Source organism: Lithobates pipiens, unplaced genomic scaffold (assembly GCF_037356315.1).
Source record: "Lithobates pipiens isolate NorthernLeopardFrog02 unplaced genomic scaffold, aLitPip1_a1.2 Scaffold_8, whole genome shotgun sequence".
Classification (NCBI taxonomy): domain Eukaryota; kingdom Metazoa; phylum Chordata; class Amphibia; order Anura; family Ranidae; genus Lithobates; species Lithobates pipiens.
Window position 1 is genome coordinate 172,472,430 of NW_027507903.1, and position 15,080 is coordinate 172,487,509.

Genomic DNA, 15,080 nt, shown 5'->3' on the forward strand with positions numbered 1-15,080 from the left:
AAGGCGGTAGTTTTATCCAGAATTGCCGAATGGGTGAGGGAGAAAAAGGACGAGAAAGGGTGGGTGAATTTAGAATGTATATATAGTAAGGCACAACTTAGTAAGATAGTATGGAATCCTCCAAAATTTAAGGTATTAGACCCAGACATGAATGAGTTGACACGGATTGCACTTAAAATATGGGACGGGGTGTATAAAAGATTAAATGGACACTATAATTCACCTTTGATAGTTTTGAAAGATAAGGAGTATTTCCCCCCGGTAAAAGGGAAATTGGTGGGAATTGGATAAAAAAGGAAAAATTACAAATAAAAGATATTATTAAAAAAGGGAAACTTATATCACTCGAAGACTTGGAACACAAGGGATTGATGCGGATTGATAGATGGCGTTATCTCCAGCTGGCTCACTTCATAGAAGGGTTGCCTCAGCCAATCAGATCCGAGCACGAGCTGACTGGGGTGGAGCAACTCTGTATTTCGGATGAGGCTAAAGGTACAATTTCAAGGATGTATGGGCTGTTGATATCGGCCAGTCAGCTGGAGGGGCCGCCATATATAAAAAAGTGGGAAAAAGAATTAGGAGCACAAAAAGATAAAGAAACAATAAATAAAATACTGAAATTAACACATAGTTCGGCAATAGATAATAAAACCGCCAAGATGAATTACAAACTTTTATCTCGATGGTATAATACCCCGGATAAGACTGCTAAATATCAAGAGGGAGGATCGGCCGAGTGTTGGCGAGGTTGTAAAACATTAGGAACAATGACACACTTATGGTGGGAATGTTCAAAAATGAAGATATACTGGGGAAGGATCTTGCAAATGGTAAAAGAAATAACCAAAATAACGGTGAAAGTAGATCCCTGGATAGTACTTTTTCATGGTACAGAGGGAGGGGTTAAACAATATCAAAATACAAATTATCCCCGATCTCCTAAACGCAGCGAAAAAACTGATTCCCAAGAAATGGCAGGACGTAGATTGCCCAACCATATGGGAGTGGGTGGATGCGGTGGAGGAAATATTCAATATGGAAAGTTTAAGGATTGGAGATGAAGGTGAAAGGGCAGTATTTATTAAAAATTGGAGAGGTTGGAAAGATTTCAAAAGAGAATGGAGTTATATAGCACAATTAAGACCATAAAGACCTTTGACATGAAGGGGTGAGGAAGGGAGGGATGGGTGAGGGGGAAAATAATTATAAGGGGTGAGGGAATAAAGTACTTCTAATTAAAACAAAATAAAGTTAGATAAAAACTTTTTATTGAAAAAAAAAAAAAAAAAAAAAAAAAAAAAAAGGAGAAGCAAATAAAAAGACATAGCTACAATGATGTGAAGATTAATAATAAGAGACAGCGATGAACGTAAAGTTGATTTAAGTCTCTCTTGGCGATTCGCTGATGTGGCTTAAAAAAAAAAAAAAAAAAAAAAAAAAACAACACGTTTTTAAATGTGAGTGTAACTTAACCACTTTCAGACCGGACCATTTTGCTGGTAAATGACCAGAGGTCTTTTTACACTTTGGCACTGCGCTGCTTTAACTGGTAATTGCGCGGTCATGCAATGTTGTACCCAAACAAAATTTGCGTCCTTTTCTTCCCACAAATAGAGCTTTCTTTTGATGGTATTTGATTGCCTCTGCGATTTTTATTTTTTGCGATATAAACGTAAAAAGACCGCAAATTTTGAAAAAAAATGATATTTTCTACTTTTTGTTATTAGAAAAATCCAATAAACTCAATTTTAGTCATACATTTAGGCCAAAATGTATTCAGCCACATGTCTTTGGTAAAAAAAAAGTCAATAATTGTATATTTATTGGTTTGCGCAAAAGTTGTCACATCTACAAACTAAGGTACGTTTTCTGCAATTTACGCAGCTTTTAGTTTACGACTGCCTATCTCATTTCTTGAGGTGCTAAAATGGCAGGGCAGTACAAAACCCCCCCAAATGACCCCATTTTGGAAAGTAGACCCCCTAAGGAAATTGATAAGAGGCATGTTGAGCCCATTGAATATTTTATTTTTTTGCCTCAAGCGATTGAATAATGACAAAAAAAAAATTTTTTTTTTTTTTTTACACAAAGTTGTCACTAAATGATATATTGCTCACACATGCTATGGGCGTATGTGAAATAACACCCCAAAATAAATTCTGCTGCTTCTCCTGAGTACGGGGATACCACATATGTGGGACTTTTTGGGAGCCTAGCCGCGTACGGGGCCCCGAAAACCAAGCACCGCCTTCAGGCTTTCTAAGGGCGTACATTTTTGAGTTCACTTCTCACTACCTATTACAGTTTTGAAGGCCATAAAATGCCAAGATGGCACAAAACCCCCACAAATGACCCCATTTTAGAAAGTAGACACCCCAAGCTATTTGCTGAGAGGCATGTTGAGTTCATGGAATATTTTATATTTTGCCACAAGTTGCGGGAAAATTACAAACTTTTTTTTTTTTTTTTTTTTTTTCACAAAGTTGTCACTAAATGATATATTGCTCACACATGCCATGGGCATATGTGAAATGACACCCCAAAATAAATTCTGCTGCTTCTCCTGAGTACGGGGATACCACATATGTGGGACTTTTTGGGAGCCTAGCCGCGTACGGGGCCCCGAAAACCAAGCACCGCCTTCAGGCTTTCTAAGGGCGTAAATTTTTGAGTTCACTTCTCACTACCTATTACAGTTTTGAAGGCCATAAAATGCCAAGATGGCACAAAACCCCCACAAATGACCCCATTTTAGAAAGTAGACACCCCAAGCTATTTGCTGAGAGGCATGTTGAGTCCATGGAATATTTTATATTTTGCCACAAGTTGCGGGAAAATTACAAACTTTTTTTTTTTTTTTTTTTTTTTCACAAAGTTGTCACTAAATGATATATTGCTCACGCATGCCATGGGCATATGTGAAATGACACCCCAAAATAAATTCTGCTGCTTCTCCTGAGTACGGGGATACCACATATGTGGGACTTTTTGGGAGCCTAGCCGCGTACGGGGCCCCGAAAACCAAGCACCGCCTTCAGGCTTTCTAAGGGCGTTACAGTTTTGAAGGCCATAAAATGCCAAGATGGCACAAACCCCCCCCAAATGACCCCATTTTGGAAAGTAGACACCCCTAAATTTAGGGGTACACTAGTGAGACTAGGTAATAAATGGCGGGTGCCCTGAAACTATAAAAAAATAACTAACCAACCAGCGTCACCTGTAACAGTTATATGGTGATCACTGGTGAAAGGGTTAACTAGGGGGCAATCAGGGGGCTTTATGCGGTAGTATATGGGGGTCCCTGGCGCTATAAAAAGCTGCGGCGAACCTAAATACCTACCTGCCTAACTAGCGTCACCTGTGACACTAATACAGCGATCAGAAAAACGATCGCTTATTAGGCTGGGTTCACACTGGAGCGATGCGGGAACGCCACGAATGCGCGGCGGGTTCCCGCATCGCATGCCTCCCGGCGGCAGTTCACACTGCCCTATGCGAACTGCTGGGAGTGTCAGTGAAATGTTACTGACACCCCCAGATCAGTTCGCATATCGCAGTGCGATCTGCAAACTCGGATCGCATGGTGTGAACACCCATGCGATCCGATTCTGCTGCGGGCCAAAAAAAGGGTCCCGTGCGAATTTGCGGCGGGTGCGGCGGGTGTGGCGGGTGCGGCGGGTGCGGCGAATGGCTGAACTCGAATCGCACAGAGATCGGATGTGATTTGCACTGCAGTGCGGTGCGAATCACATCCGTTCTCATAAACCGCTGCAATGTGAACCCAGCCTTAGTGACACTGGCGACGGGGGGTGATCACGGGGTTAAACCTTTATTGGGGGGGTTAGGGGGGTACCTTAGAACTAAAGGGGGCTAACCCTAACTGCCCTAACAGTTATTAGTCACAAATGACACCCGCCGGGTGATCAGGGGGTTAAACCTTTATTAGGTAATAAATGGTGGGTGCCCTGAAACTATAAAAAATAACTAACCAACCAGCGTCACCTGTAACAGTTATATGGTGATCACTGGTGAAAGGGTTAACTAGGGGGCAATCAGGGGGCTTTATGCGGTAGTATATGGGGGTCCCTGGCGCTATAAAAAGCTGCGGCGAACCTAAATACCTACCTGCCTAACTAGCGTCACCTGTGACACTAATACGGCGATCAGAAAAATGATCGCTTATTAGGCTGGGTTCACACTGGAGCGATGCGGAAACGCCGCAAATCCGCGGCGGGTTCCCGCATCGCATGCCTCCCGGCGGCAGTTCACACTGCCCTATGCGAACTGCTGGGAGTGTCAGTGAAATGTTACTGACACCCCCAGATCAGTTCGCATATCGCAGTGCGATCTGCAAACTCGGATCGCATGGTGTGAACACCCATGCGATCCGATTCTGCTGCGGGCCAAAAAAAGGGTCCCGTGCGAATTTGCGGTGGGTGCGGCGGGTGTGGCGGGTGCGGCGGGTGCGGCGAATGGCTGAACTCGAATCGCACAGAGATCGGATGTGATTTGCACTGCAGTGCGGTGCGAATCACATTCGTTCTCATAAACCGCTGCAATGTGAACCCAGCCTTAGTGACACTGGCGACGGGGGGTGATCACGGGGTTAAACCTTTATTGGGGGGGTTAGGGGGGTACATTAGAACTAAAGGGGGCTAACTCTAACTGCCCTAACAGTTATTACAGTCACAAATGACACCAATGCAAAAAAAAAAAAAAAAAAAAAAAAATGACATTGGTGTCACTGTGACTGGGGGGCAGGGGTAATTGGGGGGGTGATCGGGGGGTAAAGGGGGGGTGTGAGTGTGCCTGGCATGTTCTACTGTGTGTGTAGAGTGTTGGTGCAACTCACCGATCCGCTCTCCTCCGTGTCGGAACGGAAAATACCGACACGGAGGAGAGAATACATCACTTCCTCTCCTGTGTTTACATTACAGGAGAGGAAGTGATGTCACGGGGGATTCCTATTCGTCGGGAGCGATCGCGAGGGGGTGGCCATGAACGAATGGCCGTCCCCTCGTCCGGGATCGCTCCCGCACGAATACCGACCGCCGCAGGCACCGGGCGGGGGCCCGATCGGGCCCCCGACCCGCGGGAGGCAAGGGACGTACATGTACGCCAATATGCCTGCCCGTGCCATGCTATCGACGTACATCGTCGTGCGGCGGTCGGCAACTGGTTAAAAGGGATAGTAAAGTGAATGTTATTTAAAAAAAAAAAAAAAAAAAAAAAAAAATTCACTTTACTATCCCTTTTAAGTTACACTCACATTTAAAAACGTGTTTTTTTTTTTTTTTTTTTTTTTAAATAACAAACATGTTATACTTACCTCCACTGTGCAGCTCGTTTTGCACAGAGTGGCCCCGAACCTGCTCTTCTGGGGTCCCTCGGCGGCTGTCTCGGCTTCCTCCTACAGGTACTTCCCACGTTCATGCGAGCTCCCTCACATGGTGAGAAGCATCTGCAGGCGCGCTCCCGTGATACAGCCGGCCGCTATAGCCGCTCGCTCTATCACACGGCCCCGCCCCCCGGCGCTCCGCGTCAGTGGATGTGATTGACAGCAGCGCGAGCCAATGGCTGCGCTGCTTTCCATCCATCCACTCCAGCCAATCAGCGGCCAGACTGAACAGTGGAAAGGACGTCGGGGGACGAGCGCGGGACTTTCGAGGGGGTGAGGCAAGTAAAAAACGGGGGGTCTGGGGGAGCTGGCACTGTCAGATGTTTTTTCACCTTAATGCATAGAATGCATTAAGGTGAAAAAACGTTTACCTTTACAACCCCTTTAAGAGGAGCTTCTTGTGTGATTAAAAGCATTTCCTTTTTTCGATTTCATGATCTATTTGATGAGAGCACTGTCTATGAAAGTATCAATTAGGTCAGCTTTTCTCCCACTGAAGCGAAGGATTGTCTGCCTGTCATCCACATTCCTGCAAAAAGGGTTTGGAAATCACTTTTCTGCCAAACACATTGAGTGTGAGGCTGATTTAGTCGGTGAGTTAATTCACATAAGGGGGAGAGGAATCACATTTCACAGAGGTGTGGTGAAGGAAAGGCGGTTTGAGAGAAACAAACACTGATCAATAACGCTTGTTAAAGTGAAATATGTTTTGGAGACTTTTGCAACATTGTATGAACACTGTATATGCTCTGCAATACTCCCTGAGGAGTGTTTAAATGTATAGTGTGAACTTTCATTTATTCACTGGGTTATTTCTATTTAATGTTTTTTTACTATTAACTTTTTATTTATGTATACAATTTTTTTTTTTTTTTTTTAGCTATATCTGATTCACTTTGTAGTATAATATTTAGTGGTGTAACAGTCATTTGGTTTAGCACCACATGTTTCAATTATTTACATTTGTAAATATAGCTAGTTTAATCTGTGCTATGATGTAATGGTTAGTAAACGCAGACTAATGATTACAACTAGGGATGCACCGATACTTCTTCTCCCTCCCCCCCAAAGTACTCACCAATACCAATTACCGATTCCTATGGCCTAGGAAGTGTAGGTAGAGGGGTGGTTTGGGAGGTGGGAGTTGTTAGGAAGTTGGGCGAGGCTGGGGAATAAAGGGGTAAATGAGGGCAGGGTAGTTGAGGGTTGGGAGAAATAGGGATCGTGGGAGAGTTGGGATGGAAAAGGCTGTTATCACTGGGGGGGTCATTGGGAGACACGGAGTTAGGAGGCACAGCACAAGGGGTATTAGGAGGGCACAGTATAGGGTGTGTTAGGAGGGCACAGTATAGGGTGTGTTAGGAGGGCACAGTATAGGAGTCAGTGCATTAGGCAGAGCTCCGTTTCCCATCCCTGCACTGTACACAGCCTAAACACAGGCAGAGTTCCTGCTCCCCACACCACACACTGGAGCTGCAATCCCATTCTCTGCAGTGTATAGCTGGCTACTAGTAGCAGTTCTGACCTGAGACATTCCATGGTAGAAAACTGCAAATTAGTTACAGTAGCTAGCTATATACAGTGCACATCGTAGCTGTAAGGGAATGGGATGGGGGGAGGAGGAGTGCTGCTGTGCTCAAGAGGTATACTATGTGGAGATAAGACTGCCAGCAAGTGTCAGGGGAGTGGAGGACTTAAAAGGGGGGAGCCCACCCCTCCCCAGTACCCCTCTAGATCCAGGCATTATGTTACCACTGCTGTGCTGGAGGGATGTCTTCTGCTCCTCTAGGCCCTGTGTTTAGAGCAGCCCACATAGGCAGCAGTAACTTGCTCTGCCTTAGAGTTCCTGCTTACACCCTGCAAAGTACCAGCGGAGCATTGGAAACTCCAGGAGTGGTGGAGGAATTGCAGGAGGTCTCCCAGGACAGAGCCCAGGTTGACCCATACATTAAGACAGCCCTGCGCCAGAGGAGAGGAGGAAGCATTCCACTCCCAAGCCGACGTCACTCCCGGTATCGGCTTGGGGTGCAGGAGCATTTTCGCGGTACCGATACTCGTGAAAATGCCTTTAATCGGCACCAATACCAGTATCGGTGCAACCCTAATTACAACTATTGAAATAAGTTGATAAAACAAATTCAGAATATACACAGTACATAACACACATAGACAATCATGTGTCCACAGTGCATATCATGCTAATAAGAACAACACTAGTTAGTTATATTAAACATGGTCAACTTACAACAATGATCTCCATAGGAATTGGAACAGGCAATTTCTTTTTAAAGCGATCATTAATTTCCTTGGCACCCAGCAGTAATACCACACATATCAGGCCAACGATTAGTGCAGCAACATTGGTCATTGCAAGATTAAGCAATACACCGACTAAGCTCTGAAAAAGACAAATAAGATTTACATAATCAAATGTTAGGCAAATCAAAGTCTAGTTTTGTCTTCAAAGGTTAGGAAAATTCCCCAAAGCCAATCCCATTACTTTCTTCCTTTAAATCGCATTGGGAAACCGACCACCCGAAATATACAACATTCATCTTAAATCCATCCTCCGAGTCTGTTCATTTATCAACTCATCACATGCTAGTTAACAGAAAAAAAAAAAAAGTTATGAAAAGCCCCGTTTTTGTATGTGCCGATGTTTGGGAGTGAATACTGTATCTAGGTCTCAGTGAATAAAGCTGCAAATAGTTAAGTTTCATCTAAAAACCAAGACTCACATACGTGACCTGCTAAGCATTTAAAGAGACTGCATTCTACATGCTTAGATAAAGGTAGTCCATAATTAGAACAAATTTTTTCCAGAATACTAAAAAATAATGCAGCAGCTATAGTGCTTGTGTTCTAAAGTTTATACCAGTCATTTAAATATATTTATACTAGCCAGGTAGCAACTAGGGATGAGCTTCTGGTCAACCATAAGACCCCTTTCACACTGGTAGCGTGGCCGCGTTTTAGCGGCACTGTGTGGGCAGGGAGCAGGGAGCTTTTAACCCCAAAGAAGGGTGTTAACAAGGAGTTAAAAGTGCCGCTGCAAAGCGCTCTGCAATCACTTTCAGCAGCCCTGCCCATTGATTTCAACGGCAGGGGCTGTTTAGGAGCGGCGTATACACCGTTCCCGCACCGCCCCAAAGATGCTGCTTGTAGGACTTTTTTTTTCCCCGTCCTGCAAGTGCACTGCCCCAGTGTGAAAGCACTCAGGCTTTCACACTGGGGAGGATTCAGAGGCGCTTTACAGGCACTATTTTTAGGGCTTCAGTGTAAAAGGGGTCTTAGATGGGACCTGAATACAAGTTGTTTACAGGGCCACTAAAAGGGCAAAAGGAACTGGCCAAATTTGGCCAGCTGTAGCCGGCGTTGTAAAAAAAACAAAAAAACAAACAAACCCTTGACTCATGCAGAATCTTGACCACATTACTTCCGGTGCGGCTACGTCACAAAACAGCTAATCGCGGGGCTCCATTACACATGCACAACTTCACAACGGCTATACCGCGCATGTGCAGATGCTCATTTCAGTCAAGGAAAATTATAGACTCATAATTACATCATCACAGTACCGCCTACAGCCCCGTCCCTAACACACCCATATTCTGCTCTGCTGAAGGGGGGGAGGCCCCCTTGCAACTTAGCACTGTGTATATCAATGGGACCGAGGTTGAGAGAAAATAGAGCTGCACCGCCTCCAGCCCCTAGCTTGCTCTGCTAAAGGGGGGCGGGCCCCGTGTGTATATATCAATGCCAGGTCCAGGAAAAATATAGAGCTGTACCTGTGGGAGGGGCCAAGCCTTTGCATCGAAGACATTCCTCATCAATATGAGCAACCACACTGCATGATGTACATAATGTGAAGGGCTGTGCAATCTGTTCAGGAACAAAAACAGCAGCATGACACACAAAGCCTCCGCTTACACAAATCTGTCTGTGCACAGCCCTGTAAAATACATAAATGGGAGGTCAAGGAAAATTATACATCCATGTCTGACAGCCGTGGCTGGTGCTCACAAACTGAAAAATACTGAACCCCCCCCTCCCCCCCCCCATCAATTGCAGACATTTGTGCCCATCGTATGCAGCCACTTGTGGAGGGGGTGCAGCGATTATATTTTATCTCGACCTCGGTCCCATTCATATATACAGTGCTCAGTTGCAAGGGGGCCCGCCCCCTTCATCTGTGCGGTATAGCTACGCATGCTCAGTGGACCCCCGCGCTCAGCTGTTTTGTAACGTAGCCACACCGGAAGTGATGCGGTCAAGCTTCTGCATGGGTCAAGTTTTATTTACAAAACCGGTAGTCATTGGTTTATAAAAACAGCCCATAAATGGCAGCCGCTGGATGCCCACCAGTTTGTTTTGTTTCAAATTGAAACAAGCCTCTCAGGCATTCTGGGAGATGGACGCCACCAAGGAACCCTAGCCCGTTTGTTTATTTATTTAAGTATATGTCTGCGGGCTGGGTATGGATTTTAAAGGCTGACTCCCACCTAAGGAAAAAAAATAAAATGGCATGAGGTCCCCTAAAAAAAAAACAGAACCTTATCTGAGCATGCAGTCTAGAACCTTAGCAGACTTTGGGCATGCTGGAGGTGGGGGGTCTGTGGGGAGACTTCTAGAAATCTGAACGCATACTTTAATAAAAAGGGGGCACCCAGATATCCAGTACTCCCCTTGTACACCGTCCCTTTGTTACTCATGCACAAAAAGTAAAAAACAGTAATAAAACCCGGGCATGGCGGGGACATGGCATGCACAGGTCTCAAATCTCTCCATTGTATCACCAAGTAACCCAGTTTGGATTGTTTGCTCCATAGTTGAATGGGGAAACTGACCTGTCACCCAAAAGAAAAGCTCTGTTTTTTCGCACCCTCCTCCCCTCCACTGCCACATTTGGCAAAATAATGAGTTTTTTTCAAAATTGCACTATAAACAAAAAAAAAAAAAAAAAGACAAAATATAAAAACCGCAGGGGATGATCAAATACCACCAAAAGAAAGCTCTATTTGTAGGAAAAAGCCATGTCGCACGACCGCGCAATTGTCAGTTAAAGGAACGCAGTGCCGAATCTCAAAAAGTGGTCTGGTCTTTGGCCAGCAAAATGGTCAGGGGCTTATGTGGTTAATTAATTTAATTATTTTTACACACTGGAGCTCAAGTGGATATTGATATGGTAATATATATTCCCGGAAGAAGCACAATACTTGCCAAAACACCTCGGTATTATCACTCCATGTTTACCACTTACTATAGATCATGTCTGTAAATATTCAAGATTAATTGATCCATCACACTGATAACGTATTTTAGATTTTTATGTTAATTTAGTTTTTTGTGACATATTTTTACCTTGATGTAATAAAATATTCTAATTTTATCTTGTATAGAACTTGTTGGCACCTTAAAAATGCCTGCCCCTTTGGGAGCATTTTGTTCAGTACCTTGTCCTGTTTCAATGAGGTGCATTGCCTATGAGATCTATTCTGACCATCTGCTCCTGTTAAGTAATAAAACACTGTCCTTTGACGTAAATGTAATTTACATTAATTAGTTCATCCAGTGATGCAGATCTATTGTTTAATCACAATATGCAACCACCTGACCATGTACCAACTTAACAATCCACTCCTCCTACAAAGTTAAAAGTGTTTTAGAAGTTTTGAAGCAATTGAGCAATGCTGAAAATATACAGAATGGTGGCCTGCTTCACATTTTTGTCTTCCTTTTTGACATTGGCATCGGAGTGCGGAGAAACTCATTCTTCCATTTTGTTCTACTAGCACTGAATCAGATTGGATTGGTTCACTCACGGCTCAGAATTCCACAATCAGGCCATATTCATTTTAAACAAATATTTCTACAGATTCAACAGGAACGTAGAGCTAAAAAAACACCAGTGACAACAGAAGACATTATTAAATCACTTACGTATATGACTGCCAGAGGTCCACTGTATCGCTTTGTCTTAATGCCAAATAGATACTTTAACTGAGAAGTAAAGACATGTACTGCAGCTGCTGTGGTGAATCCTCGTACCAAAGGTTCAGTCAGGTAGATGGCTACAAAGCCAAATCGAAGTATACCTAAACACATCTGGTAACGATATACAACATTATCTTACAAAAGATCAAACAAAGCTTGTTGTGCGATAGCTGTTGAAGCAATCTAAAATAAGAACACAGACTGCCAGCTAGGTGATGAACATGTTGGCTATGACTGATATAGTGGATCAGAGCTACATCAATACTTGTACTACAGATTTACCATAAGGCACAGTGGGCAGCAGCCTGTAGGAGACAAACAAGGACTCTTTTCTCTGTAATTATTGGCCACACTTTTTCACCCAACATCAGTAAGAATAGTTTAGATTTACAGGATTATCAAAACATTATAAAACAGTTTAGGACCAGGATAGAAATGTTCTCTGTAAAAGAGCTGTCCCAGCAGAGAACTGTTAAGTTAGGATGTCAACAGTTTTGTGCAGCAATAGAAATCCTGCCCAGTTTGTTCTATTTTTTTTAATGGAACAAAATCATTGAATAGGATAAAATACTGCAGAATTATAACCTGTGGAACAGTTATCTTTTATGTTTTCAGAAAAAAATAACCTTTACAGACTGGTTTGCATTTCAAGCCTGGAAAAAGGTCAAAGTACATTTAATTGAAACACTGTGGATGAAACATCAATCCGAAATGAAATATTTATATTATATAATACACATATATATATATATATATATATATATATATATATATATATATATATATATATATATATATATATATATATATATATATATATATATATACACACACACACATATACATATATATATATATATATATATATATATATACATATATACACACACACACACACACACATATACACATAGAAAGACGTGTGGTACTACAAGACTATTTATCATGACACTCCACTAAACTGGCATGTATTGTATGTAATGAGCTCAATTTTCTACATTGAGTGCTGTGTAGCATTGGTCTTTAGATTATATATAATTATTAATAGCAATGTCTATATACTGTAAAAAAAACAAAAAAACAGGTACCTGAATTAGACCACAAAGCAAAGTAATTGCAACAGCTACTTTCACTCTCATTGCATCCCTTGCTTCAATTTTCTCTAGGTAATCTGTGCTGTTTGTGACATTGGTTTCCACTATATGAAACATCTCATCTGGGGCAATCCTTACTGCAACCCCACCAATCATTAGGCTGATTACTGCAAACGTACCTGCAAGACAAATGATGATACAATAAATGTACTGATGCAATAATCAATATTATTGGAATTAAAGTAGTTGGAGTCATAATATAGTGTCATATTCCCCCAGCTTCCTGCTCATATATATGCATGCATCCGAACAGAAAGCCAACGCTGTCCCTAGAGTGTACATCTCCCAACAACCTTAATCTGTCCCTTTCTCCAAAACTGTCCACGTTAAAGTGGTTGTTAACCCACCAAGTAAAAAATTACACCAACCTCTGTTTAGTAATGTAATCTCCCCCGTGTCTGTGCTTTATAGCCCATTTAATGAAGCTATATACCTCATTTCAGAGCGCCGAGTGGCGCTCACATGACTTGCCAGCTCTTGGCCTGACAGCTGCAGCGAGCAGGGCCAAGGATCCTCCGCTGACGTCAGTCAGGAGGGGAAGAGGAGAGAGGCGGTGGGTCACGTGAGCGCCTGCATCATTTTTATAAGGCACAGACATAGGGCAGATTACATTGATAAACAGAAGGATGGTGTAAAGAAATAACAGTAATTTGAGCAGCAGGAGTGGAGGGGGCACAGATACAGAGCAGAGGAGAGAACGGATGATTGTGTCAGGGCTCAGCAGCTATGATACACCATGGTCAGTTTACAAAAGGGGAGGGCAGAACCAGCTAGGTATTTCAGGTGATACAGGGGGCCAAATGACACAGCACAAGCACTGTATAACATGCTTTAAAAAAGGAACAATCTTTTTTTTTTTTTTTTTTTTATGTTAACACTTTAAAAGTTGGACACGGAATCTGTATGAATTTATTAACAGGCCAAAAAAATGTGGTTCTGCTTTTAAACTAGTCTATAATGTGTACGTTGCTCAATAATTTTTTTAATCAGTGTAAAGGAATGTTTGTTGTATTGCCGATATTTGAACTGCACTCCCCATTCAGGTCACCATGCTTTATTTTTCTGAGAAACCAAGAAACACCCCAGCATTTCTGGTTGTGGCCATCTTGAGTAAGTGCAAATGATTCATATAACATTTACTTTCTGGAATCCAGCTGAGAAAAAAAAAAAACCCCTCTTCTCCTCCTGTAGACTCCATCATCTGCCTGAGGCAAGAAACTGGTAAGTAACTAATAAAAAAAAAAAAAAAAAAAAAATTATATATATATATATATATATATATATATATATATATATATATATATATATATATATATATATATATATATATATATATATATATATATATATATATATATATATAATAATCTTTCTAAAAAGAAAAAAACAAACATATACTAATATATATAAAAAAAAAAAAAATACACACATACATACACATATATACATACACACACACACTTATTAAATGCTAGCAGCACGAGGATTAAAAATAATCGGTGTTGATTGGGAGAGTAACGTTCCATTTTAATGACAGTTCTAATTCTCTAACCTACATTACATTAGGTTACTATAATCATTGCAGGTACTCATTCAAAATAACATAATAAATCTTTGTGTTCTAGCATGTCAAGGTTCTAGCAAAATGTGTAATGCTGCGATTGCCTGAAAGAACACCACAATACAGTGACAAAGGTGGGTCTCATGTTTGAAAGAAATTTGACTTTTACATGAGCCTTACAGGACAGAGGAAGCTCTCAGAATGAATAGGAAACATTGGTGTCCCACTGACTGGGGTACATGAAAAGCCATTACAAGCACAATCACCGTTTATTAAATGAACTTCCTAAGGTTCTGTGCTTGATGCGATCATAATTTTTGGTATCGGATGAATCTTCTTCTAGCTGTATTACTCTTGGTTCAACGCGACATTGTTCTTCATGTTTAAGGCTAAACTGTGTGATGTGGCCAAAATACAAAAATTTTTTTTTTTCCCTTTAAAAAGGAAGAATCTAACTGCGGATTTGGTATGCATTAATAGGACAGCATTATTTAAATTAACACTTTTTCCCCACACATTCGCTAAGAAAGTCAGACATGTTTTAGTGTTGCATTTGAAAATGTAATTCAATGTTATTCAGTGCTAAAAACACATGTGACAGCTTTAAAATACATAAAAAAAAAAAATAAATAAATAAAAAAAAATAAAACATCAGCTTTATTTTTAAAATCAAAAATGTTTGTGTGCGATAAAATTAAACCAAAAAAACATACCATTTGAGAGTGTTTTGCTTTCATTTTTTCCTCATGGTTACTGTTATAGTGAACACTCCAAAAACATAAATAAAAACAAAAGTGAAAAAATAAAATAAAAATGTGGGACTGCCACCTTCAAACATTTCTGACCATTTTAATGCTCTGAAGCTGGGGCCAACTTTTGTCAGTTGGCTTCCTCTTCTTGTGACTGCTAGTCCTGTCCTTGGGGGATAAACTCATGCATGCAGACAGCCTGCAGGCAGTCAAATGCCACG

The 15,080-nt window shown here is 41.7% G+C and overlaps 1 protein-coding gene across 1 annotated transcript in view; it reads right to left on the minus strand.

Moving 5' to 3' along the window:
• Nucleotides 1-15,080, minus strand: part of SLC26A5 (solute carrier family 26 member 5) — a 129,166-nt gene that overhangs the window by 58,755 nt on the left and 55,331 nt on the right. Inside the window, exons 5-7 of the mRNA XM_077468999.1 lie at nucleotides 12,484-12,668; nucleotides 11,342-11,506; nucleotides 7,647-7,799 (exon numbers count right to left, since the gene is read on the minus strand). Of these exons, the coding sequence (XP_077325125.1) occupies nucleotides 7,647-7,799; nucleotides 11,342-11,506; nucleotides 12,484-12,668 (503 nt within the window). The remainder of the gene's footprint in view (nucleotides 1-7,646; nucleotides 7,800-11,341; nucleotides 11,507-12,483; nucleotides 12,669-15,080) is intronic.